We start from the raw sequence: 25,654 nt of genomic DNA on the forward strand, positions 1-25,654 counted from the left end.
AAAAGAATAATTTCCAAGAACATGATTCAGAAAATGTATTTCAGAGATTAAAAAAAAAACTATCTTCTCTATTTCATCCACAAAAACTAAGGGCCGGATTCTGCAAACGGTGCCGCTATCGGCGGCCGCCTACAAAAGAGGCGCTGTTCATGTGCCAATCATGCTACGGCGCCGTTTACAGAATTGCGGCCAAGTGAAAAGTATGCACCGGAAATGGAGGCCAGAGTTTTATAGGACCACATTTACGACGCCTACCTAGGATGAGAATTGCATCTACAGACAGGGCAGGCTTAATTCGTCGTGGGCCCCGAGGCACACAAGTACACTGGGCCCCCCTACCCCGCCCCACCCCACCATGCGCCCAGGCGGAAACAGGAAGCTGCGCCAGAGGGAAGCTTTGGGCAAGCAGCACCGCTTGCACAATTACAGTTCCCGTTGCCTTTCTTACCCGCGTTGCTTGCTTGTCTTACTTTGCGTTGATTGGGGGGGGGGGCACGTTGCCAATCAGGGTGGGGCCCGTATTGCTGATTGGGGGGGGGGCCCGTGTTACCGATCGATGCTGGAGGGGCCCATCGACGTTTGGAAAAAAACAATGTCGATGCCCTCCTTCGTTGGGTCCCCTGGCCATTTCGGGCCCTAGGCATGTGCCTATTTGGCCTATTGGTTAATCCTGCCCTGTCTACAGAGGTGCCTAAGTCCACTTCTGGCGCAAACCACGCCTACTTTTGATGTTGGCGCCAATAGGCGCCTCTGCAGCCAGGACTTGGATGACATTCTTTATGGGAGCCTACTTTTTTTAAAATTACTTTTTAATTGGTTTTAAACGGTGCAGTCAATTATCGTGCTATTTATCGCCAATTAAGGTGTCCCCTTAGGCTTTTTTTTTTTATCGCCAGCTGCAGTGGTATGAGCTCTGACGCTCATAGGAATTCTATGAGCATCGGCGCTTTTACCATTGTGGCAGGCAATAAAAAAAAGCCTAACGTGACTTCATAAAAAGGGGGGAGGGGGTAAGTTAGGCAGTGTTAGGGCATCTACCGCTGCCAAATTTATAGCGCGGTTTTGAGAAACAGGCCCTAAAAGCCTTGTTTCTCCTTATACATTTTTTTAAAAAAAATATCCAAATAAAAACGTGAGCGAATAAATAAACTATTTCTTCGAATCCTGATGGATAAATATTGATTAAAAATATTGTCACCGATTCCATGACAACATATCTTAAAAGTCGAAATCTTTAGCCGACAAGAGACTTTTTCATCCAGTGGAGAACAATACATAAGATGAAAGAATGAAGGTTTCTAGACTCTTGGTGTCATACCATGAAGCTGTACATGGGTGAAACAGCACACTGCAAAGCCACACACAGAACAGAAAACCTAGCAGCTTACTGGCAGGTTCTAAGCCAGGCTACAGTGCTTGACAACATGATTTTAAGGGGAAATGCTTGGTTTACTTATGATTGTCAAATGGTGGAAAATCCTCCCATGAACAAAACACTTGAGAGGTGTGCGACATGACATATTAAGGACCACTAATGCTTTGCTAAAGGCACTGAAAACAGACAACAGACATATGCCATAGTACCATTCATTTTTTTTAAAAAAAACAGTTTTTAAAATACAAGTCTTTATAAGAAAATGTTCTTTATTGCCTTTACTTTGATCATCATTTTTCTTCATCCCTTCTTTCAACTCAGGAATAAAATGGTCTTCCCTTTTCTGGTGTCTGTAATCTGTTCAACCTGGCTACCTGAGATGGAGAAGGTGGCACGTCATGCCTTAAAGGGCCTTTCAGAGGGGTGCAATTGGGATCCTGAATTTTTTTGTAAGAGTTATTTGATCCCTCCAGAGATGTCTTTTTTTTCAGCTGTTCTTTCCGCCTCTGCTCTTGACGGAGCAGCTCCTGTGCCTCTAACATTACTCTGGCATTGAAACCATGTCCTCCCATGTAACCGTTTCGTGATCCCTGGTAGCTGGAGTACCGGGGATTTTCCTTTGCGCTTTGGAAGCCTTCGCCAGGAGAATAGCTCTGGTCCCAGGAATCTTGAGATATGGAACTGGCATTCTTTCTGCTTTGCCTAGAAAAGTAATTGCAAGAATCAGTGGAATAGGGACATCATTCTTCATTTTGTACCAGTTACCTCTGCGTTCCATAGATCTAATATTTTACTAACTGCGCTGAATGTTATAGGTGCATTTTTGTAAAAATGTAGTATGAAAATTACAAATGCCATGGTCATTCTAGGTTCCCAAAACAGAAATGCTATCTCAAATAAAACTACAGTCCTGAAACTCTAGAGCAACTCTTTCATTAAGCTGTCACTATAATGATAGCATATATATAAAATATGGATTATTGTATACTGTTGATGAAAGGGTTAGATTTAGACTCCTATTTAATTAAAACTGTAACTGACAGACCCTTTAAACACTTGTTCTCAAGCTGTGCAAGTCAGTTTTGATTAAATTCTTTCATCACAGACAGTATAGATTTCACTGTACATTCTTTCAGAATCCAAAATTAGGGATTTGTGTACTATTAGAACAATCAGCCAGAAAATAGCAGATTTGCAGAAACATGGCAGGTAATAATCCACAGTACTTTACTCGTTTTAAATTTCCACAGAGCAGGCAAATACATTCAAATGCATGCACGGTATATATAAATCCTTATCTTCTACAGCAGAAATAATATAAAATTCTCTAAATCTAACTTCTTGCATATTTTTTCATCTGCACTAATCCTGGCAGATTACTTTAGAAAACTCAAGCAAGACCTAGGGCTCCTTTTACGGAGGTGCGCTAGCGGTTTTAGCGTACGCGACAAGACGCTAATGCCGCCATAGAGCTGGGGTTAGCATTTTCCGTGTAGCGCGGGGTTAGCGCATGCGGCATTGTAGCGCACGCTAAAAAAATGATGATATATGCTATCATTATAGTAAAAGGAGCCCCTAGTTTCACTCGTACACCTATTGAAAGAACAAACTGCATCAGTCCTTAATTTTAGCAGCGGAGAATTTCAGGTTTCCGCAGCACTTGTAGGATGGTAGCCTAGAGCACAACTCAGTCACTATGTAGAAATCATATGTCAGAAACATGGCTACCTCTCCCCGGTATATTGATCACATAGGTTCAACTAGTATGTTAAGGAAATTTCTGATATTTGGAGTCAGAGTCGACATTTTGACAAGCCTATCTGATAAACAGAACCCCGTAATCCTCCCTTTCTCTCCATAGCACCTTCATAAAAAAAAGGTTATATTGCCAAGTAGAGAAGGATATGGATTGAGCCCTGGCCCCAATGGCCCATTCCATTCCACTGCTTATGACATAACCCACAGATTTTCCAATGAACTTGGTAATAAAGAATGACACAGTGACAAAATTAATCACCGTTCCTGTCCCCGCGGTAAACCATCTTCATGTCATTCTTTAAGGAGAGAGGGAAGAATCAGAGTATGAATGGCCACAACCACTGACCCTCAAGCTTTGCTTTGAAGAATGGTGGTGTAGAAGGACTGAGGTTGAAATAGACACTAGAAAATGACAAGGGATTATTTCCCACGGTTATCCGCAGGGACGGGAACGGTGATGAATTTTGTCACTGTGTCATTCTCTATTACCAAGTTCATTGGAAAATCTGTGGGTTATGTCATAAGCAGTGGAATGGAATGGGCCATTGGGGCCAGGGCTCAATCCATATTTTACCCAACGTAGCATTAAAGGCCTTTTACTAACGGAAAGGAATGGGGACTTGTACACTGCCTTTTTGTGACTTTGGCATTTCAAAGCTTGTATCCAAAGCGGTGGACACCGGAGGATTAAATGACTTGCCCAGGGTCACAAGGAGCAGCACTGGGATTTGATCTCACAACCAGAGAGCCACACCTTCCTTGCAACTAAGCTGCTGATGCAGGAAAAATGGCCTAACTCAGGATATGCGAAAGTGTTCTGCATTACTTTTGCTATCTGTACACACTAAGGGGCTCATAATCCCAACCCCCCCTAAAAAAAAACCTAAAAAGTAGCCTCAATGGGTACTTGGACGATCAAAAAGCCTGATCGTCCAAGTACCCATAGCCAAAGCTGGTTTTAGACCAGTGGTCTCAAACTCGGGGCCCGCCAGGTACTATTTTGAGGCCCTTGGTATGTTTATCATAATCACAAAAGTAAAATAAAACAGTTTCTTGATCATGTGTCTCTTTAGCTATAAATTACAATATTATTATTAAGACAGCTAAAAAGAAAGATTTATAAACTCTAAAGAGTTTTACCTTATGCAAAATTTTCATTTCTTTAATAAGACATGAACTATTTTTTTTATCAGGCCCTCGAAGTACCTACAAATCCACCCTGCAAAAGGTTTGAGTTTGAGACCACTGCTTTAGACATATCTAAAACCAGCTTAGGCCTTTCTCCTGCCTCTAAACGCATAGAGCAAAAAGAGGTGTTTTTAGAGGAAGGGAAAGGGTGGGAGGTGGGCCAACCTACACCTAGGCGTACAGCAGGTATAACCAAACCTTTTGACAGGTTGCCTAGTCGGCACTTATATGTTGTGACTTAGACCAAGTCAAAACAGGTACAAGTGCCGTAAAAGGGCCCGCTCAGCTGATGGCGGCTGGCACGATCAGCTCAGTGGTCCGGCAACCTCCCCCCCTCCCCCCACCACAACCATCATGGCAGGAAAGATGGCTCATCTTCCCTGCCGCGATGCGATCATCCCTCTACCCGAACTGCCGTGACCCGCAACAGGAGAGATGTCCAATCTCTCCTGCTGCAGTTTGTGGCAGTTTGGATAGAGGGGTGATCGCATTGCAGCATGGGAGATAGCCAATCTCTCCAGCCATGATGTATCACTTCCCCCCCACCCGACAAGATCAGGGCAAGAGGGAGCCCAAGCCCTCCTGCCCCGGCGACCTGCGACCCCCCCCCCCCCCCGACATGATCGGGGCAAGAGGGAGCCCAAGCCCTCTTGCTCTGGTGAGCCATGATTCCCCCCACCCCCCGCCAATTACGATTGGGCCAAGAGGGAGCCCAAGCCCTCCTGACCAGGCAACTCCCCTACCCCCCACCCCACTAAGATTTGAGCAGGAGGGATCGGTTGGCCCAGTCACCTCAGCCCCCACCTGTGGGCGGGGTTTGAGCCACCTGGGCCAATCAGGCCCTAAGGCCCACCATTTGAAGGATGGCTGGCCTGCCAGATGGGCTTGGGACCCATCCGTTTGGCCACTTGTACAGGTGGGGTATTGGGGGTGAGGGGGTTGAGGGGGTCAGCGGGGGGCCGATCGGGGGTTCGGGGGGCAATTGTGGGTGGTGCATCGAGGGCATGAGGGCCTGGGATCCCAGTTTAGGGGGTGAAGAACATATGTATAACAGAAGAGCGGGACTTGGGTGTGATTGTATGTGATGACCTTAAGGTGGCCAAACAGATTGAAAAGATGATGGTGAAAGGTAGAAGGATGCTAGGGTACATAGGAAGAGGTATGGTCAGTAGGAAAAAGGAGGTATTGATGCCCCTATATAAGACTCTGGTGAGACCTCATTTAGAATATTGTGTGTAATTCTGGAGACCGCACCTTCAAAAAGATATAAAAAGGATGGAGTCAATCCAGAGGAAGGCTACTAAAATGGTGTGTGGTCTTCGTCATAAGGCGTATGAGGACAGACTTAAAGATCTCAATATGTATACTTTGGAGGAAAGGCAGGAGAAGGGAGATATGATAGAGATGTTTAAATATCTACGTGGTGTAAATGCGCATGAGTCGAGTCTCGTTCATTTGAAAAGAAGCTCTGAAATTAAGTTAAGAGGTGATAGGCTATGGAGTAATCTAAGGAAATACTTTTTTTACAGAAAGGGTGGTAGATGCGTGGAACAGTCTTTCAGAAGACGTGGTGGAGACAAAGGCCGTGTCTGAATTCAAGAAAGTGTGGGATACACATGTGGAATTTCTTAAAGAGAGGAAGAGATAATGGTTACTGCGGGAGGACAGATTGGAGGGGCCATTTGGCCTTTATCTGTCATCATATTTCTATGTTACAACATGCACAGACTTGTTTCAACATGCTTTCTACTTTCATTCATATTTGGGTAGATAAATTATCGAACACCCCTCACACAGGGCTGAGCAAACTCTTGCTTTCTGTGCTTATGTCCTAAATCTTAAATAAGGGCTCCTTTTACTAAGCTGCGATAGCGTTTTTAGCGCATGCAGAATTTTAGCATGCGCTAAGCCCGCGCTAAGTGGCTCCATACTGGCGTAGCGTCTAGCGCGCACAGAATTGCCGCGTGCACTAGACGCTAACACCAGCATTGAGCTGGCGTTAGTTCTAGCCGCGTAGCATGGGTTTAGCGCGTGTTAAAATTCTGCGCGCGCTAAAACCGCTATCGCAGATTAGTAAAAGGAGCCCTAAGTCTTTGAAAATTCACCACAAAATGCATTAAAAATGGCATGCCCTCCTTTTTTCATCAAATGACAGTCATGCACTAAAACTACTGTTTCTAATAGTGGGGTTATAACAACCAGAGCAGCTCTCCCAGCTCCCAGTGAAGCTGTAGATCTTCAGTGGAGAGGATTGAATTTCTTCCAATTACAAAGGCTTCCACAACCTGTTTGTCTCACCGTGTAGTGCACGCCGTGTGTTCTTTCAAGTTTCATCAAGATCATTTCTAGTGCATCTCAAGGCGATTTCCACAGAATTTGCTTACAGCTCAGACCAAGTCACAGAAGGTCAGGAAGAAGTCACACAGTCACAGCCAAAAAGAGCAGGCCAGATCATTACTTACTTTCAAGACAGCATAACAAGATGTTTCAACAAAGCATTAGAATGTGGAGTTATATTTGCTTAAATTTTTTACAATACCACGTTGAGTTGGACATTAATTTGATGTTCATATCAGTAGCATATCCATGGGGGGAGGGGGAGCTTCCTCCCCTACTTTGAGCTCAGGTGCTCTCCAAACCTGCAGCTCCTGTTATATGGCTGGAGGGTACGCTGAAACCACTGAGAGAGTCTAAGAAGGTGGTTCGTGGGATTGTTCAGAGACAATCTCAAATATACACAAAAATCCCACTACAGGGAATTATCCAGAGAACGGAGGATAATGGGTCTCAGAAACCAACCTGGCTAAGTACCTAAATCCAATACCAGGTTACAATGGTTCAAAGTTTCCATTACTGGCCCTCTGGCCTCCTCGTCCTATTTATAATTTTTCTCAATCAATAATGTTATATTTTTATATAATCGGGCAAAAATTACTTTATCTTAAAAAAGCAGAATTGCTGACAAGCCCGACGGGAACCTGTTTCGCCAATTACATGGCTTTTTCAAGGGTTCTCAGGACGCTCTGCCAATTTAGTTATGCGTCCCGCCTTACTTAGGGTCAGTATATTGCTGCATTTAGCAAAACGGGTCCCTGTCGGGCTTGTCAGCAACTCTGCTTTTTTAAGATAAGTAATTTTTGACTGATAATATAACATGGCCAGAGGGTCAGTGATAGAAACGTTGAACCATTGTAACCCGGTATTGGATTAGCCAGGTTGGTTTCTGAGACCCATTATCCCCCATTCTCTGGATAATTCCCTGTAGTGGGATTTTTGTGCATATTTGGGTACGCTGAAACCCCACCCTCCAAAGAAATTCACTGCCGGGCTGCTCTACTACCACTAATCATTTCAATAGCTCTACTCTAGAGGTATGCACTGCTGTACTCATTATATGCAGGTACTTTTATCTTTCCCCAATAGGCTCACAATCTAAGTTTTGTACCTGGGGCAATGGAGGTTTAATTGACTTGCTCAGGGTCACAAGGAGCTGCAGTGGGAACTGAACCCAGTTTCCCAGGTTCTCAGACCAATGTACTAACCATTAGGCTAGTCCTCCCCTCCCCTCCCCTCCCTCTTCTTGCTGCTGCAGGAAACAAGAAGTCAGTGACGCACCTCTAGCCACCGACACCAGGACTCCTTGCACAAGAACTGAGCATGCTCAGTGAGTCATGGTGCCGGCAGCTGGAGGCACGCCACCAATTCCCATTTCCTGCAGAAGGAAAAGGAAAAGAAGAAACAGCAGCAAATTTCTAAAACATCAGCTTGGAAAAGAGACAGCTGAAGGGAGATATGATTGAAGTGTACAAAATCCTGAGTGGAGTAGAACGGGTGCAAGTGGATAGACTTTTCACTCCATCAAAAATTACAAAGACTAGGGGACACTCGATGAAGTTACAGGGAAATACATTAAAAAAAAACAACTGAAGGCAAAAAATTTTCACTCAGAGAATAGTTAAGCTCTGGAACGTGTTGCCAGAGGATGTGGTAAGAGCGGATAGCGTAGCTGGTTTTAAGAAAGGTTTGAACAAGTTCCTGGAGGAAAAGTCCATAGTCTGTTATTCAGAAAGACACGGAGAAAGCCAGTTCTTGCCCTGGATCGGTAGCATGGAATATTGCCACGCCTTGGGTTTTGGCCAGGTACTAGTGACCTGGAGTGGCCACCATGAGAACAGGCTACTGGACTTGATGGACCATTTGTCTGACCCAGTAAGGCTATTCTTATGTTTTTATCTAAAATATCAAGGGAGGTTTACTATTTTAGTAACCTAGATATCTATGTTTCCCAAGCTATCACAAAGACCAATATCAGTTGCCAGTATGCGATACATATGTCTACATGCCAACTAAGCTTCAAAATAATGCATAGCTTCTCCTGTTTAATAGATGCACAATTTACTTTCATGTTTGATTATGTGTGCAATACTGTAACCCACTTAGATTTTTTTGATAGGTAGGATATGCTTCTTTTTAAAAAATAAATAAATGTATGACAGCTTAAATGTCATACAATTAAGTCAGTATTGGTGATCTACTCTATTCTCTACTGGAAGAGTACCAAACTGATCAAGTTTTCAGAAGAAAATATATATGTAGCACTAATAATGTGTCTGAAGTCAAATATTCTAAAACTGCACTGAAGACAATGGGAAGGAACAATAGCCAGAACATTCTTTCCAATTGCAGGTTTCTGGCACTGTGTCAAAGGATCTTGTCTTAAAAGTAGCTGTCCCGAAGAAAACTCTTAAATCTAATTGCATGCTTTTGATTCTTTGCCTAGAGCTCTTTAATTTTTTACTTTAAAAGTCATAAAGTAATCTGTCTTGAGTTACAAAAGATGAAAAGTAACAGAAAGCATATGTACAATGCTGGTACACTGTCATTGATCTGAAAAAGTTTTAATTGAAACAATGATCTTAGCACAGATGTTACATTAGTAACAGTGAGCCCTTCTTTATGTGTTAGTCATGAAACCCTGAACAAGTTTGCCTGGCAGATGTAATGTTTTCATCCTTGAGCATGAGGCTTGTAATAACATGTCATGCAATTAAAGTGCATTCAAAAACTAATCACAAAAAGTGAACTTAATATTTCTTATCAATCTGGAGTCTGAATTCTTGGTTAGTTTTTGTCATATTTCTCAGGGTTGTGGTCTTTTCTTCTCCTTTGAAAACATCTGACTTTGTGATGAATGAAATTCTATTGCAGTTTTTTTTTTAATCTTAAAAATCAGATCATGGTAATTCTATAAACTGGCATCTAGGATAGAAGTAAATTCTACTCATGTATGTCACAGGCTCTTTTAATAGACAGGTATGTATATGCACTAGGTGTTATTCTATAAAGGTAGTGCCACGAGCCATAGTGCCATGGGCAGAGTGTGGGGCATGTCTCTCAGATATGTGCACAGATTACAGAATACTATAAATGTGCAGCAGCGTATGTCTGCCATTGACATGGCATAAGAGGGTGTACCTAAACATGAGTGTACCAATGCCAATGTATGCTAGTAGTCTAACAGAATTTTGGCCCGAAGATGCCAAGAAAGAATTGGCACTTAGTGCAAAGCACTGTGGTACGTCAACTGAGGTGCCAATTTATAGAACTGGCACCCTAGTGCCAATTTATAGAACTGGCACCCTAGTGCCTATAGAACTGGCACCTAGTGCCAATTTATAGAACTGGCACCCTAGTGTCTATAGAACTGGCACCTAGTGCCAATTTATTGAACTGGCACCCTAGTGCTTCTGGGTTTCTGAATTACAGTATGGAAACATTTACTTTAAAATGATTCAGGTGAAGACTAGGTTTTCATGGTATCAAATGCACTTTATGGCAGAGGTAGGGAACTCCGGTCTTCGAGAGCCATGTTCCAGTCCGGGTTTTCAGGATTTCCCCAATGAATATGCATTGAAAGCAGTGCATGCAAATAGATCTCAATGCATATTCATTGGGGAAATCCTGAAAACCCGACTGGAACACGGCTCTCGAGGACCAGAGTTCCCTACCCCTGCTTTATGGGGACACGTCTATAAGTGGGTGCTCCAGTTAAAGGTAACAATGGTGCATGATGACAACCTATTCTATAATAATAACAACCTAGTAAATGACGGCAGATAAAGAGCTGAACAGTTCATCCAGTCTGTCCATTAGTTATTCTCATTAAAAATACAAGATTAAATTAACTTCTTTGATATTTCTGGGCCACAGACTAAAGTCCACCTGCTGAAATTGCCATCTAAACTCACTCCAGCCTATCCAACCATCCCATTGCTTGCAGGATATCTACCCTAAAGTCTGGCCAGTAACATCCTCATGTTCCAAGTTATTGGAGTTCCATCGATGCTCTCCCGAGTCCATCCTACATCGAATCACCATATATGAGACACAAATTGTACAAGTCTGTCCAATACTGGCCTTAGTTCTTTAATTTATTACCATTTACATAGAAACATGATGACAGATAAAGACCAAATGGCCCATCCAGTCTGCCCATTTATTTTCTAATTAGAGTTCCTCTGTGTTTATTCCACGCTTTTTTGAATTTCATCACTGTTTTCTTCCCCACTACCTCCCTCGGGAGGGAATTTCAGGCATTCACCACTCCTTCCATGAAAAAGAATTTCCGAATGTTACACCTAAGTCTTCCTCCCCACAACAACTAGGTATGCCCTTTAGTTTTACCATTATCCCTTCTCTGGAAAAGATTTGGTTCTAATGGTATCTGGGCATCTATATTTCATCACATAACCGACAATAATGTGCCTTATATTTAGACGTCCATAGTCACACTGGCCATAGACATGCTGTAACTGCGGGCATCCAAATGTTCAAGGGTGAATGTAGCTTAATGTTTAAAACATCTCTTAATATACCGCTTTTCACTACAAATCAAAATGGTGAACATCTTTGTCTAAGAAAATAAAGTAGAATGCCATTCACAACAAATCCTAAAAACAGGTAAGCATATTGGGGGTTAACATAGAAACATAATCAAGTTTAAAGTTTATTGAGTTTTAATATACCGACCATCGAACGAGTATCTGGCCGGTTTACAATAAAATACTAAAATAGAGATAAAAATAGTACTTAAAAGTGATGTTTATAGAGAGAAAGGGAGGTGGACATTGAAGACATCGACAAGACAGACGTGAGAGTGATGATTGAAAGGGAGGAGTGGGATAAAGTTAGATTAATAGAGATAAGAAGGAGATTTAAAAAAAAAAAAAAGAGGGTAGAAAGGAGATGGAAAGAGAGGGGATAAAACATTAGGGGTGGGATCGCTTCTTGAAAGCGGTTGGTGGATTTAAGAAGAGAAATTCAAGAGCGATTGAATGCGTCTTGAAATAAGAATGTTTTTAGATTAGTCTTAAATTTATCGATAGAGTTTTCATGATGGAGATGAGATGGTAAAGCATTCCATAGGGTTGAGGCTACCACTGAAAAGTTTGTTTTCCTAGTATAGAAAAATTCCTTTATAGAAGGAATGAAGAGTAAGTTCTGGTCAGCTGGCAGATAAAGGCCAAATGAACCATTGAGTCTGCCCATCCACAGTAACCATTATCTCCTCCCTCTAAGAGATCCCAAGTGCCTATCCCATGCTTTCTTGAATTCAGACACAGGTTTTATTGCTTTCTTGAATTCAGACACTAGTTTTATCTCCACCACCTCTTCTGGTAGACTGTTCCATGCATCTACCACCCTTCCTGTAAAAAGGTATTTCCTTAGATTTCTCCTGAGCCTATCACCTCTTAACTTCATCCTATGTCCTCTCATTCCAGAGCTTCCTTTCAAATGAAAGAGACTCGACTCGTGCGCATTTACATCACATAGGTATTTAAACATCTCTGTCACACGTGAAAAATAATATAACAAAAAATCCATCAATGTTATTAGCCTAGTGGTGAAGGTACCCACTGAAGCACTTTACTAATAGTGGAGAAAAAGCCTCAACCGCATTAAAAAAATGCTTTCAATATCAGATGGCAACCCAGCCAGTCAAATTCTGTCTCATAGGCAAAAAACTCCACCAAGTACAAAATGAGACAGAATTTGACTGGCTTATAACTTGCTGGGTTGCCATCTGATATTGAAAGCATTTTTTAATGCAGTTGAGGCTTTTTCTCCACTATTAGTAAAGTGCTTCAGTGGGTACCTTCACCACTAGGCCAATAACATTGAAATATTTTTTCAGATTTAAACATCTCTATCATATCTCCCCTCTCCTGCCTTTCATCCAAAGTATACAGATTGAGATATTTAAGTCTGTCCCCATACGCCTTACGACGAAGACCACATACCATTTTAGTAGCCTTCTCTGGACCAACACCATCCTTTTTATATCTTTTTGAAGGTGCCGTCTCCAGAATTGCACACAAAATTCTAAATAAGGTCTCACCAGAGTCTTATACAGGGGCATCAATACCTCCTTTTTCCTACTGGCCATACCTCTCCCTATGCAACCTAGCATCCTTTTAGCTTTTGCCATCACCTTTTCAACCTGTTTGGTCACCTTAAGATCATCACATACTATCACAACCAAGTCCCGCTCTTCTGTCATGCACATAAGTTCTCCACCCCCTAAACTGTACTGGTCCCTCGTGCTTTTAACAGCCCAAATGCATGACCTTAGCATTAAATTTTAGTTGCCAAATTTCAGACCGTCTTTCTTCACACTATTCACGCCCATCCGGGGTCTACTCTATTGCAGGGTTGGGAGAGAGCGAGAGAGGAGGGAAGGGCAGGATGAAAGAAAAGAGATCCTTACTGTCTAGTGAATCAGTCCACCAAACATAACTCTGGAAAGTTACACTTGTTAATTGGCAGTCGCACTCATGTGAAGGAACCCTTGCATTTATGCACCCAAACAAAAGAGCGCTTAGATGTCATATGCATAAGTGTACACTTTCCTGCAAAAGTGGCAGTATGACTCATATTCTTTATACTTACAGTGTCATTCATATAGGCGCCCTGCTATAGAATTACAATTTACAAATAAAGCAAAGCATTTTAATCCACTTGTGTTATAAACGGTACTGTATGCTAAGGAAAACTGCATATTTTATATGCTGTGGATGTGTCATCTTTTTTTCAAGTAAGGCAAGTATGTGTTATGCAAAACGTATGGCATACATCTGCTGATGGGGCCTTTGTGATCTTAAAAGCTTCTGGATAATTCCTCTGACAGTGCAATAAAAGCTATCAAAACCTGCAAAGAATCCACTTTTCCACAGGTTTAACAAGTCTCTCAAGAATGCAGGAATGTAGGTCTCCTTTCAATTTCATCCCTACTCTGTTCTTTTCTTCTTGTCATCTTTACTGAAATATTCAATTTGGAATATTTGCTCTGTTTTGAACAAACCTGTCTGCTCCCGAAACCTCTTCATCGCCCATTCTCCCCAGCTCTATACTTCCTCCCTGACCAAGATTTCTTGATTTTTAACCATTTTCTGTGAAATGATATGGTGGACGGATTAGTCCACTTTCCAAGGTAGTATAAAGAAATAAAACAATAAAAAAAAGGAAATAAGGTGATATCTTTTTTTTTTGACTAACTCAAAGCATTTTATGATGAGTTTTCGAAGGTAACCCTTCTTCATCAGATCAGAAATAAGCAAATGTTGATAAATGTCAGTATATATAGGGAAAACACGAAAGCAGTTTTGGAACGTTCCTTTGTGTGTTTGGTCAACATCTCTCAGCTTCACTGATAAGTCCATGCAGCAGTAATCTCTCTTAAATATGTCTATATAATGCTGCACAGTCTTGTAATACTATATAAATTATTAATATTTATTTAAACTGCTCTAACCAATTCTATTTCAATCTATGCAGGTTGCTCAGGTGAGGGAGGAGGCATAGGCTAAGCTAACTGAACCACAGCTGGACTTTTCTTTCTTTGAGTTCTTAAACAAGGGCGAATGCATACTTCCCTGTTCATTTTAGCTTCCCCGATGTCCAAGCAAGGAGCGCAAGCCCATTTTTTGGGATTATTAAGTGCTTTCTTTCATTAGGGCTTGACTCTGGTGTTTAATAGACTTTGTGATGCTACTGTTCCATATTTGATTGGCAGGGAATGGGTGAATATGGTCTCTGGCTCCTACCAAATTTTCAATGTAAGAAATTTGTTGCAGTGGGACAAAATTTTGTAAAGACTGATTATTAGTTTTAGCGCTTTGTTTATACACATCCAGGATGGGTGGATAGGGGGGGTGGTGATATGCCTTTAATCTATTATTTGATTGCAATTTTGTTTGTCTTGATAATTTGTATTACGCTTGATTGTCTTTATACTGTATGAAAGGGTGTGGGGGAAGGGATATGTATTTATTATATCATTTGATGGAATTAAGTGCTATTTATTTTGTACATTGTTTGATAATATGTTGCACTTGATGTTGGTTTTTAAATTGAATAAAAGATATGGGGGGGGGGGGGGAATTTGTTGCAGCAAGGAGTTTCTAGCTGTTGGCACATCCTTATAAGATACCCAAAATGATCACAGAAAAAAAAAAGTTTCAAAAACTTATATAAACCCAAAAATATTTGTGTTAAATAAGTGAATGCTCAGATCCAAACCCAGTTCATGTAATAAAACACAGCCATGGGTCACAAAAGGTTCCATCATGGCATACACGGTCCCACTCCACCAAATGAAACGCTACAAGTTATAACTCAATGGAACTCCTTGACACTTATCTTAATCAGCGCTGTGGTGGTTCTCATTCAACAACCAACTATAGTACTATATAAAAGCATGGCTTAAATCCCAACTGAGTGCCCCCCCCTCCCCCCGACTTGAGTTTCACCTGAAAATGGCTTCTTCAGGAGGGGTAACTTATGGTGGCCACGTCAGACAGTGGGGCATGCCGAGCCGGCACTGATCACTAACAGCTGATACATTTGCTCTAAAACCTTGTAGTAATGGCATATATGTGAGCCAGTTGAATTCTGTAGTAACAATGGCAATGAGCGAGCCATATTGGCTCCCTGTTCCTGAAACAGTTATTGAAAAAAGGACACTTCGTTGGGCCTGTGTAGGCTTAAATCATTAATTTAAGTTATTACACTTATTTATACAGTATTTGACTCATTTTGTCAATATGATATCACTGGATTTATTCTGAGCAGCACTGTTAAGTTTTTGGATACTGGATGTAGGGTAGGGATGATAGACCAATGGTGTTTACTCAAGTCCAAAAGCTAACAAAGAAGGAGACTTTAGGTGCCCAATCACTTTATTTTGTATTGAGACTTGACATGATCCTGTTTTGGCCCAAAAAGGGCCCGCCTCATGAGACTTAGAAATATTGAGAGTGATAAGATCTGCTTAAGCGTTCAATGCCTATGTCTTGATGCTCATAGCCAACGATACTGGAGTTACTAATGAATGGTGGCAAAAACTCAATCCTGGTCCTAATACGTCTTGCTGTCTTTGTGAAGACAGAGTGAGAGGGCCACACTCCTGCCATTAAGACCCCCGCTGGACCACTGGGTACTTCGGTAGGTCTTGGGGGAGGGGCTATCTACACATGGGAGAAGAGCCACATCCGCATAGTCAAAGAGCCACAGGTTGCCGACCCCTGCACTAGTGCAATAGGACAGTGGCAATTAAGCAGTTTATGGCTGTGCTTTCATGATTTTATATTATTGATGGTCTCCCATCCTTGTACTTTATTTCATATTAACAATTTATAGATGTATATAGAGCAGCACCCTTTTGATATGGTGCTGAATTGAGTTCTAGAGTAGATTTTCTTGTAGTAGTGTATTAAATCCTCCTCTTGGCAATTTTTGATTTTGTGAGTATTTTCAAACCCCTTCCCTAATCCTGCACAGGGAATGCCTCTGATCAATTCACAGCTAGGGAGGGGGATTCATCAAGGGATGCTGACTAATCAGCGCGATCTAAACTCTAAGACTGCCATTATATTCCTATGGGTATCTTAGCATTTAGCGTGCACTAAGATGGTTATTGAATGCCCTCCTTAATGTATAGGCATAAAGGCTGTATGCATGCAACTTTCGTGCCTATGCCTATGGCATACACAGTTTTAAAAGTGCTTATTTCTGTGTTTGCAGGTTGAACATCAGCTTTCTGAGCAGTCACTGGACTCTTGATATTCACTAATATTTTAGAAAAACTGGGAGATGACACCATTTCATAGTAACATAGTAGATGATGGCAGATAAAGACCCAAATGGTCCATCTAGTCTGCCCAACCTGATTCAATTTAAATTTTTTTAATTTTTTCTTCTTACCTATTTCTGGGCAAGAATCCAAAGCTCTACCCAGTACTGTGCTTGGGTTCCTACTGCCGAAATCTCCGTTAAAACCTACTCCAGCCCATCTACACCCTTCCAGCCATTGAAGCCCTCTCCAGCCCATCCTCCCCCAAACAGCCATATACAGACACAGACCGTGCAAGTCCGCCCAGTATTGGCCTTAGTTCAATTTTTAATATTATTTTCTGATTCTAAATCCTCTGTGTTCATCCCACGCTTCTTTGAACTCAGTCACAGTTTTTACTCTCCACCACCTCTCTCGGGAGCGCATTCCAGTGCTATTTGACTTTAGAGTCAAATAGAGAAGTCGAGTTTTTGAACTGTAAAGTCCAGATGTTACCAGATGTTTATCAGGATACCCCGAGGGAAAGGATGCAGTTCTTATTTTTAATAGCAGCTCCTTTCACTCAGCTGTATCCTTTTAAAGGACAGACAACAGGGTTGACCGTCAGTCCTCGAGGGCCGCAATCTAGTTGGGTTTACAGGATTTCCCCTAATGAATCTGCATGAGATCTATTTACATGCACTGCTTTCATTGTATGCAAATAGATCTCATGCATATTCATTTAGGAAATCCTGAAAACCTGACCTAGCGAGGCGAGGTTCGACACCCCCTGATATACAACCTTTTAAGTTTCCTTTTCAGCTCTTCAGCTAACCCTATTTCTATCATCACTCCATCTACTAGTCAATCAAAAGCAGGACCTTTGACTATCATTACTTAGGCCTCCATTTATTAAACTGCGCTAGCAGTTTTTAGCACCAGGAGCCGCGCTGAATGCTTTGCGTTGCTCCCAACACTCATAGGAACTCTTATGAGTGCTGGGAGCAGCGCGGGGCATTCAGCGTGGCTCCCCAAGCTAAAAACAGCTAGCGCAGTTTAATAAAAGGGGGTAATAGTGGTATATCATCTTGATTGCTAGCATTTAGCTTTAAAGATCCTAGTTCAGGGGTAGGGAACTCCGGTCCTCGAAAGTCGTATTCCAGTCGGGTTTTCAGGATTTCCCCAATGAATATGCATGAGATCTATTTGCATGCACTGCTAAATGTAATTCTACTGGAATGTCCCAGATATTTTCTATATTGTAATCCGCCTAGAACCGCAAGACACAGGCGGAATAGAAATCCCTAATGTAATGTAATGTAATTCATTGGGGAAATCCTGAAAACCCGACTGGAATACGGCTCTCGAGGACCGGAGTTCCCTACCCCTGTCCTAGTTTCTTTTATGTCTTGGTAATTTCTTTAGAAGTATGTCTCCTTGTTTAATATTGTGGATGGACTCAGGGATTCCTAGAGTAATATTTTCCTCATAAAGATTTTTTTTTTTAAATGTATATTTTATAAAGCTGTATTTTAGTTTAGGGTGATTTGCTTATGTCTCATCTTAAAATGGAAAAGAATAACATTTAAAAAATAAAGGATGTCTACATGCTGTCACAGATAAACTATGGGGCCCTTTTATCAAGCTGCTGTAGGGGTTTAACTCGCGTAATACCGCGCGTTAAACCGCCTGCCGCGCTAGCCGCTAACGCCTGCATTGAGCAGGCATTCGTTTTTTTAGCCGGCCGCGGGGGTTAGCGCGTGATGAAATGTCCGACGCGCTAACCCCGCTATCGCGGCTTGATAAAAGGACCCCTGTGTGTCATTAATCATGCCTGTGAAGTATTTAAAAATATATTTTATTACGTGTTCACTTATACTGCTGAAGGTTTTCTCATTTCATGTTTAAAGCAAAACAATTTGAAAAATAAAAAAAGCGTTAGCCTTTTAAACCCTGCAGCTTTGGTAACAAGGTTTAACTAAATTCCCTGCGTACCCTGATTTTCTGTAACAGCTCAAGAATAAGGCCAATAGCCAGGGTCAGAATATCCTGTGTCCTTGATTTCAAATTTCTGTTTAAATTTGCATATATCCATGCATAATTTTATACTACTTGGAAAACTTGAAGAAATTTTTTTAAAATTATAACCTGTAGTAAAATAACAGTTGCCTTTATTGTTTTATTTCCTCCACAGCTCACCCTTTTTCTGTCCTACATACATATTAATTTATTTAGGCAAAATCATTTTAGGGGCCCTTTTACCAGATTGCATTGCGTGCTTAACATGGGAAAAATGGCCTAACACAGGATGCATTAGTTTTGCCATCTGCACATACTAAGGCCCCGATCCTATAAAGTCTGCCTAAAGCTTTGAGCAATAGGCTTAATCAGTGCTGATACTGACACAACACCTCACATTCCGCTTTAACTGGACTTAATTGAAAATTGGGTGCCTAACTCGAAAAACTTGATTCTAGACAAAAAAAAAAGTAGGTGCTTATCCCAAAGCGCCTACACTAAAAGTGGGCGTGTTTTCGAGTTAGGTGCCTCTTTGTGAATCAGGTGCTGTTAGGCCATGATATCGGTACTTAACTTTAGGCATAGAAGACCCTGGTATAATTTGGGGGTGACTAAATATTAGGATGCTGAGCACCGCTTAAGCTTGCTTAGGCGACACTAAGCGTGATTCTATAATGGGTGCCTTTGCAGAATCAGTGCCTATAATGGCGCCTAACTTTAAGTGGACTTTTTAGAATCAGGGCCTAACTGTACGATAATTTTTTTTTTAGGGGGTATTTCATGGGCAGAGAATGGACGTAGAAGTGCTATTAAGCTAGAGTGGATGGGCAGACCAGATGGGCCATTTGGCCTTTACCTGCCGTCATGTTTCTATAAGTGCATACTAACCAAATAATGCAGGAGTCCTTATGAATCCAAAATTATAGCTGTGCTAGAAATGGACTCAGGATATAGGAAAATCCTGCATTAGGATAGGATAAATACTACTACACTTCCCCCTCTGCATTTGCGGTGATAGGGGAAAAGCATAGCAGCGAATACCAAAAAACCGCAAACAACTTTTCATATGTTATTCGCAGTTGTTTGGTAACAAACCCCTAAAAAAGAGAACAAAACCGCAAATAACCTAACCTGATTTGCTCCGGGAGCAGCGATTTCCTCCATACAACGCTGGGAGAAGTGATTTCCTCAGTTCAACGCCAGGAGCAGCGATTTCATGTGATGTAAATTTGGGGGCGGAGCCAGAGAGCAAAAACCCGCAAATAATTGAAACCGCGGTTAACGAAACCATGAATACCCAGGGGCACGTGTATTACTTATCATTTTTATCGTGCTACGGCACAGGTACTTTCCCTGTCCCTAATGGGCTCACAATCTAAGGTGTTTCTTTTATATCTAAGATAATGGAAGGATAAGTGACGTAGCCAGCCTCATACGGAGCGGCAGTGGGAATCAAACCCAGCTCCCCAGGATCTCAGCCCAGTGCACTAACCTTTAGGCTACTTCTCCACTTCAGCTTTAATTATCCACACCCAAAGGTAAGGCAGTTCTCTTGAAGAAAGTTTACTGCAGATCCTCGAGCAGGTTTCAGGTTTAAACAATACAGATCTTGACACAAATGTTTCATTCTAATGCATTCCAAATATAGAAAAATGGAACAGATTAAAGTGGCCTTAGGTGCATCTCCTTAATGTGGAAACTAGGAGTTGACAGGCATCATTATTTTGGGACTGGTGTAAAAATAAAAATAGGATAAGCTTTACATCTTCCTACCCTTCATTTCTTCTCTACCTTTTGGTGTGGCCCTGTAAATTATCACTACCTATGATGGAACTATGGCAGCTTTATGCGGATGGTAAAAAAAAAAAAAACCCCTAACATTAACAAAATGACCTTACCTGGGTAATGAACTGTACTGACGCTGGGCTTGTTGAAAGTTCTCTCGCTCTTCTTGCCTTTGCCGCTGCATCTGAACCTCTACAGAAACAGAGTGCCTGCCACTTTGTGTGTAGGTGTTGGAATTTGGCTAAAACACACAAGCAAATAAGACAGCAACTTTAATTAAAGATACAGATAAGAAAACATCCACACAGATCAATTATATAGCATGTATTCACTGAAACTGGCAGTCTCCATTAGATCTTAACTTCTGTTCTCTGTGGGTAAGAAGAAATCACGATATAGATTTTCCATATAAAGTGCAGAGAAACAAAGCTGGAGCATGTAGCTAGATAGAAGATCTATAATGCAACAGCTTTATCCAATCGCAGTTAAAAGGTACAATTACTAATCATTTCATGTCACAAACTGTGTCCTTAAAGGTAGAGGAAAAAAAGTAACAATTGTTTAAGGCATCGTTCAGCTTAATGGATACACTTTGAATGCAGACTAGGGACTCCTTTTACGAAGGTGCGCTAACGGTTTTAGCGCACGCAGAAGATTAGCGTGCGCTATAGTGCGCACTAGCCGAAAATCTACCGCCTGCTTAAAAGGAGGCGGTAGTGGTTAGCGCGCGTGGAAATTTAGCGCGCGCTATTCCGCGCATTAAGGCCCTAACGCACCTTCATAAAAGGAGCCCTATATGATCTCAGTGGATATTATGGAAACCGTGCTCCCGCCATCCGCCCACCAGATATGCACGTTATAACAATTTGTCTTTCGGTTCAACATGAATAACAACGAAGGAAACTGGTCACAATCCAGGAGTTGCAATAGCCTAATCCATAACAAATCTGTATCACTATCTAATCTAATCTAATCTAATCTAAACCTTAAGTTTATATACCGCATCATCTCCATGAGTATGGAGCTCGACACGGTTTACAAGAACTTAAAATAGTGGGTAGAGAAGAAGAAAAAGGATTACGTGAACTTATGTGTAGAAGGGGGGAGAGAAAGGGGGGGGGGGAAGGATAGAGCTACAATTTGCTGAAAAGCCAGGTTTTCAGTTGTTTGCGGAATAACTGAAGGGAGCTCAGGTTCCGCAATGGGATGGTGAGGTCGTTCCAAAGACCTGTGATTTTGAAGAGAAGGGATTTTCCCAGTTTGCCTGCATAGTGGATGCCGCGTAGAGAGGGGAAGGCTAGTTTATACCTTCGGGCAGTTCTGGAGGAGTCGGGACTGGAGGAGTTGAAAAAAAAAAAATTCTAAATAAATGTTTTGAGTTGGCATCTGAAATATCTATAATCAGCAAATGTAAGTAGCATAATAATACTGTAGTTTCTTTATCTTTTTTTTTTTTTTTTTTTTGCTGCTTGATAAGTTTATCCACTTGTTTCTATCTTTTCTTTCTTTCCCTTCAACCCTGTCAGTGATACATCCTGCTGAAGGTGTAGAACATTTTTAAGTTATTTGGCACAGATATATGTAAAAAAAAATAATAATAATGATATTGCTGTCAGAGATACCTATGCATTTTAAACCAGATGAAAATGAATGCATATCGTCTTGTGGTTATAAGCATAGCACAGAATATTTAACTTGGGCAACCATTTAAAAAAAAGCTCCAGAAATACCAAATAGGAAACGGTCTGAAGAGTCTTTCATTTGTTTTGTTTTTTTAGACCATTAAGTGACAGCCCACTTAATAAGCCTTGCTATCTACTTGATGTCACAAGATAAATGATTTGGTACAGCCAGTTTGGAGACAGCTACAAGAAAAACAAAAATGGACAGAAACAGTAATATAAGTTAGTTTGACATCTATTAAAACAAAGTAATACAAAACACACAAACTATATATTATCCCTGTCCGTGGAAATGAGTGGAGTGGTTCACAAATCACGATCAGAGGGGTAGCACGTGACTTCTCGACTGTGATCACAATCTGGATTGCCGTTTGGGTAACTGATTGCATAATCTATTTTATCATGACAAAGAAATATGTCTCTTTTCCAGGAAGAGGACTCTGATATCATAAGCAGTTGATCATGTCATCAGTAATTCACATCACACTGCAAAGTGCTGACTGAAATTCAGAAAAGAAATCACACAATACACTGTGCTGGTTCATGGAATTAATGTACATATACCTAATGTTTTTGTTTTGTTTTGATTTTTTGTTTGCCTAGAAGCTGACTGAACTGGAAACATTTGGATTTCCAACTCAGCTGAACTAGTCATTACAGGGCTTCCCCCAGATTCTATAAATGGTGTGCAAATTTCTGTGTGCAAAATTGTACACTATCCTGAGATCCGCATATAACTAAATTGGCTAACAAACCAACTAGCATCAATAATATTGTGTTCAGTTTTGGAGCTCGTATCTGGCGAAGGACGTAAGAAGACTTGAGGCGGTCCAGAGGAGGGCGACGAAAATGATAGGAGGCTTGCGCCAGAAGACGTATGAGGAGAGACTGGAAGCCCTGAATATGTATACCCTAGAGGAAAGGAGAGACAGGGGAGATATGATTCAGACGTTCAAATACTTGAAGGGTATTAACGTAGAACAAAATCTTTTCCAGAGAAAGGAAAATGGTAAAACCAGAGGACATAATTTGAGGTTGAGGGGTGGTAGATTCAGGGGCAATGTTAGGAAATTCTACTTTACGGAGAGGGTAGTAGATGCCTGGAATGCGCTCCCGAGAGAGGTGGTGGAGAGTAAAACTGTGACTGAGTTCAAAGAAGCGTGGGATGAACACAGAGGATCTAGAATCAGAAAATAATATTAAATATTGAACTAAGGCCAGTACTGGGCAGACTTGCCCGGTCTGTGTCTGTATATGGCATTTGGGGGAGGATGGGCTGGAGAGGGCTTCAATGGCTGGGAGGGTGTAGATGGGCAGGTGTAGGTTTTGACGGCGATTTCGGCAGTTGGAACCCAAGCACGGTATCGGGTAGAGCTTTGGATTCTTGCCCAGAAATAGTTAAGAAGAAAAAAATGAAAAAAATTTAAATTGAATCAGGTTGTGCAGACTGGATGGACCATTCAGGTCTTTATCTGCCGTCATCTACTATGTTATTATATAATAAGGTTCTAGGAATCAATTATTGGCATTAATTGGCAACAATTTAGATTTGTATGTACAGCTTGCTAAGTGCTATTCTCTAAAGATCTGCATGCAAATCATATAGCATGCAACTCAAAAGGGGGAATGGCCTTGAGAGGTGCATGGGTCAGTCAGGAGCATTCAACAAAGATGTACGCATAAGAACTTAATAGTCTCACTGGGTCAGTAGCCCGTTCTCACGGTGGCCAATCCAGGTCACTAGTACCTGGCCAAAACCCAAAGAGTAGCAATATTCCATGGTACCAATCCAGGGCAAGCAGTGGCTTCCCTCATGTCTTTCTCAATAACTGACTATGGACTTTTCCTCCAGGAACTTGTCCAAACCTTTCTTAAAACCAGCTACGCTATCCGCTCTTACTACAACCTCTGGCAACGCGTTCCAGAGCTTAACTATTCTCTGAGTGGAAAAAAAATATTTCCTCCGATTGGTTTTAAAAGTATTTCCCTGTAACTTCACCGAGTGTCCTCTGCCTATCTTACATGCCAGGATTTATACCAGATTTCAGTTGGTGTAAATCCTTGCATCTCAAGTCTGACGCAGCGATTGGCTGTAAGCTCTAGTCTATAAACAGCACCCAACAAGGAGCACCCTGTTTTGAATCGAGTTCTTTATTTGCAATGAACTCCAGTTAACCCTTCCCCTCCCCCCACTACTATCTAGCCCAACTATTGCAGCAATTGTCCTCAGTCAGGCCACGGATGCCTCTTCTCTTTGACAGAACACCCTCATCCCCAACAGTTGATGCTGCTCCTGTGTAATGTCTTAAATTTAAATTCAGTTGTCTTTGTTATAAAGTTCTCTTTGACATGGCACCTGTCTACTTATCCAAATTATTTTCCTTTGCTCAATCTAAGTGTCCACGTAGTTCACACAGTCTTTTTAAATTTTCCATCTATCAAAGGCTTTCATTATTAAAAAAAATATCGCCAATGTTTGCTTTCTTATCATGTGGATCTCTGGGATAAGGAATTGAAACCTCTGTTACTGAGTTCTGTGTCTTATCATTTTCGAAAGCAATTGAAGACACATTTGTTTGCTAACTAATCAAACCTTTCTAATCTATATTACTTTTTTTTTTATACGAGTATATTTGTTAACCGCAATGAACTTACAGGTTATGAGGTACAGAAGTGATTTGTTATGTTATGATTTGGACTCTTCCCACCTCCACCACAGGACCTCTTTTGTAAGTGCAACACGTGGAAACTCTTCCTTGCTCAAAAGTGGTGAAGAAGATAGACATTTCTATCTAATGGAAAGTCTTTCAGAAATTTCAAGGTCATTTATAAGTCATCCTAGTTACATTAATTTGATGCTGTAAATGAGGCATCAATTGCAGAAATGGATAAATCATCGTAGCTTCTACTATTATTGCTACCAAACAAGCAGGCAACATAAATCCAAGGGAAAGGACGCTCAGTTCCAAAATTTAATTAGGAAATTCTATTCATCACAACACTGAACTCACATACACTTCCATTCTAAATTACAGGGGTCAGTCCTTTCAAATTCCTGGCCACTACAGCAAGGAAAGCACTATAATTAGCTAAATTAGATTTTAGTGGGAATGGATTATCAAGTTCTCGGCAATTCATGAGTTCTGCAATACGTCTTGGGCTTTAAGTCAAAACCCAGCATTAGGTTTGAACGTTGAGTTTGGCTTTTTGCAATTAGTTTAAAGGAAGGACATTTTTCAAGGACATTATAAAAGAATGCAAGTGGAGACTGCCAGGTTCTCATTATCTTAATATGTTCGGCCTAATCATGAAAGTCCAACTTCTTAGCATAATAAGCATGTATCAACATTTCCACATTCAGACCTATTTCTGGCATATACACATGTTGTTCTAATGCAATGTTAAAAGAAAGAAGAAATCTAAACAAAGAAGTTTGTGCACTCTTGTAAAATTTATAAAATTAGAATTTCTACTCCTTTCTTTCCTAGGAAAAGGTGCTAATACTTAGACAGAGACTTTCTTGAGAGGAAGAGGCAAAATGTGGCGACAGCACAGGGTCCTGTGCTCTCAGAGACCACCTCAACCTCATTTCCTGCAACCTGTAAGTAATAATGCCTTTTACTGGACCATTTTTTAAATTACTCAGATAGAATCTTGAATACGAGTATATTCTTTAAGGATCACATAGAACAACTGAAGAAAAGACTTGTGTGGTCTGCAAAATATATACACGTCATC

At 41.2% G+C, this 25,654-nt stretch overlaps 1 protein-coding gene across 2 annotated transcripts in view; it reads right to left on the reverse strand.

Annotated features, from left to right (window-relative positions):
- Positions 1–490: 490 nt before the first annotated feature.
- The window catches only part of PARD3 (par-3 family cell polarity regulator), a 1,241,096-nt gene continuing 1,215,932 nt past the window's right edge, over positions 491–25,654 (reverse strand). For both annotated transcript variants that reach the window (XM_033931514.1, XM_033931513.1), the window contains 2 exons: positions 20,348–20,475; positions 491–2,077 (listed from right to left, as the gene is read on the reverse strand). In XM_033931514.1, coding sequence (XP_033787405.1) covers positions 1,693–2,077; positions 20,348–20,475 — 513 coding nt within the window. In that variant the 3' untranslated portion in view covers positions 491–1,692. The remainder of the gene's footprint in view (positions 2,078–20,347; positions 20,476–25,654) is intronic.

This window comes from Geotrypetes seraphini, chromosome 2 (genome assembly GCF_902459505.1).
Source record: "Geotrypetes seraphini chromosome 2, aGeoSer1.1, whole genome shotgun sequence".
NCBI classification, from domain to species: Eukaryota; Metazoa; Chordata; class Amphibia; order Gymnophiona; family Dermophiidae; genus Geotrypetes; species Geotrypetes seraphini.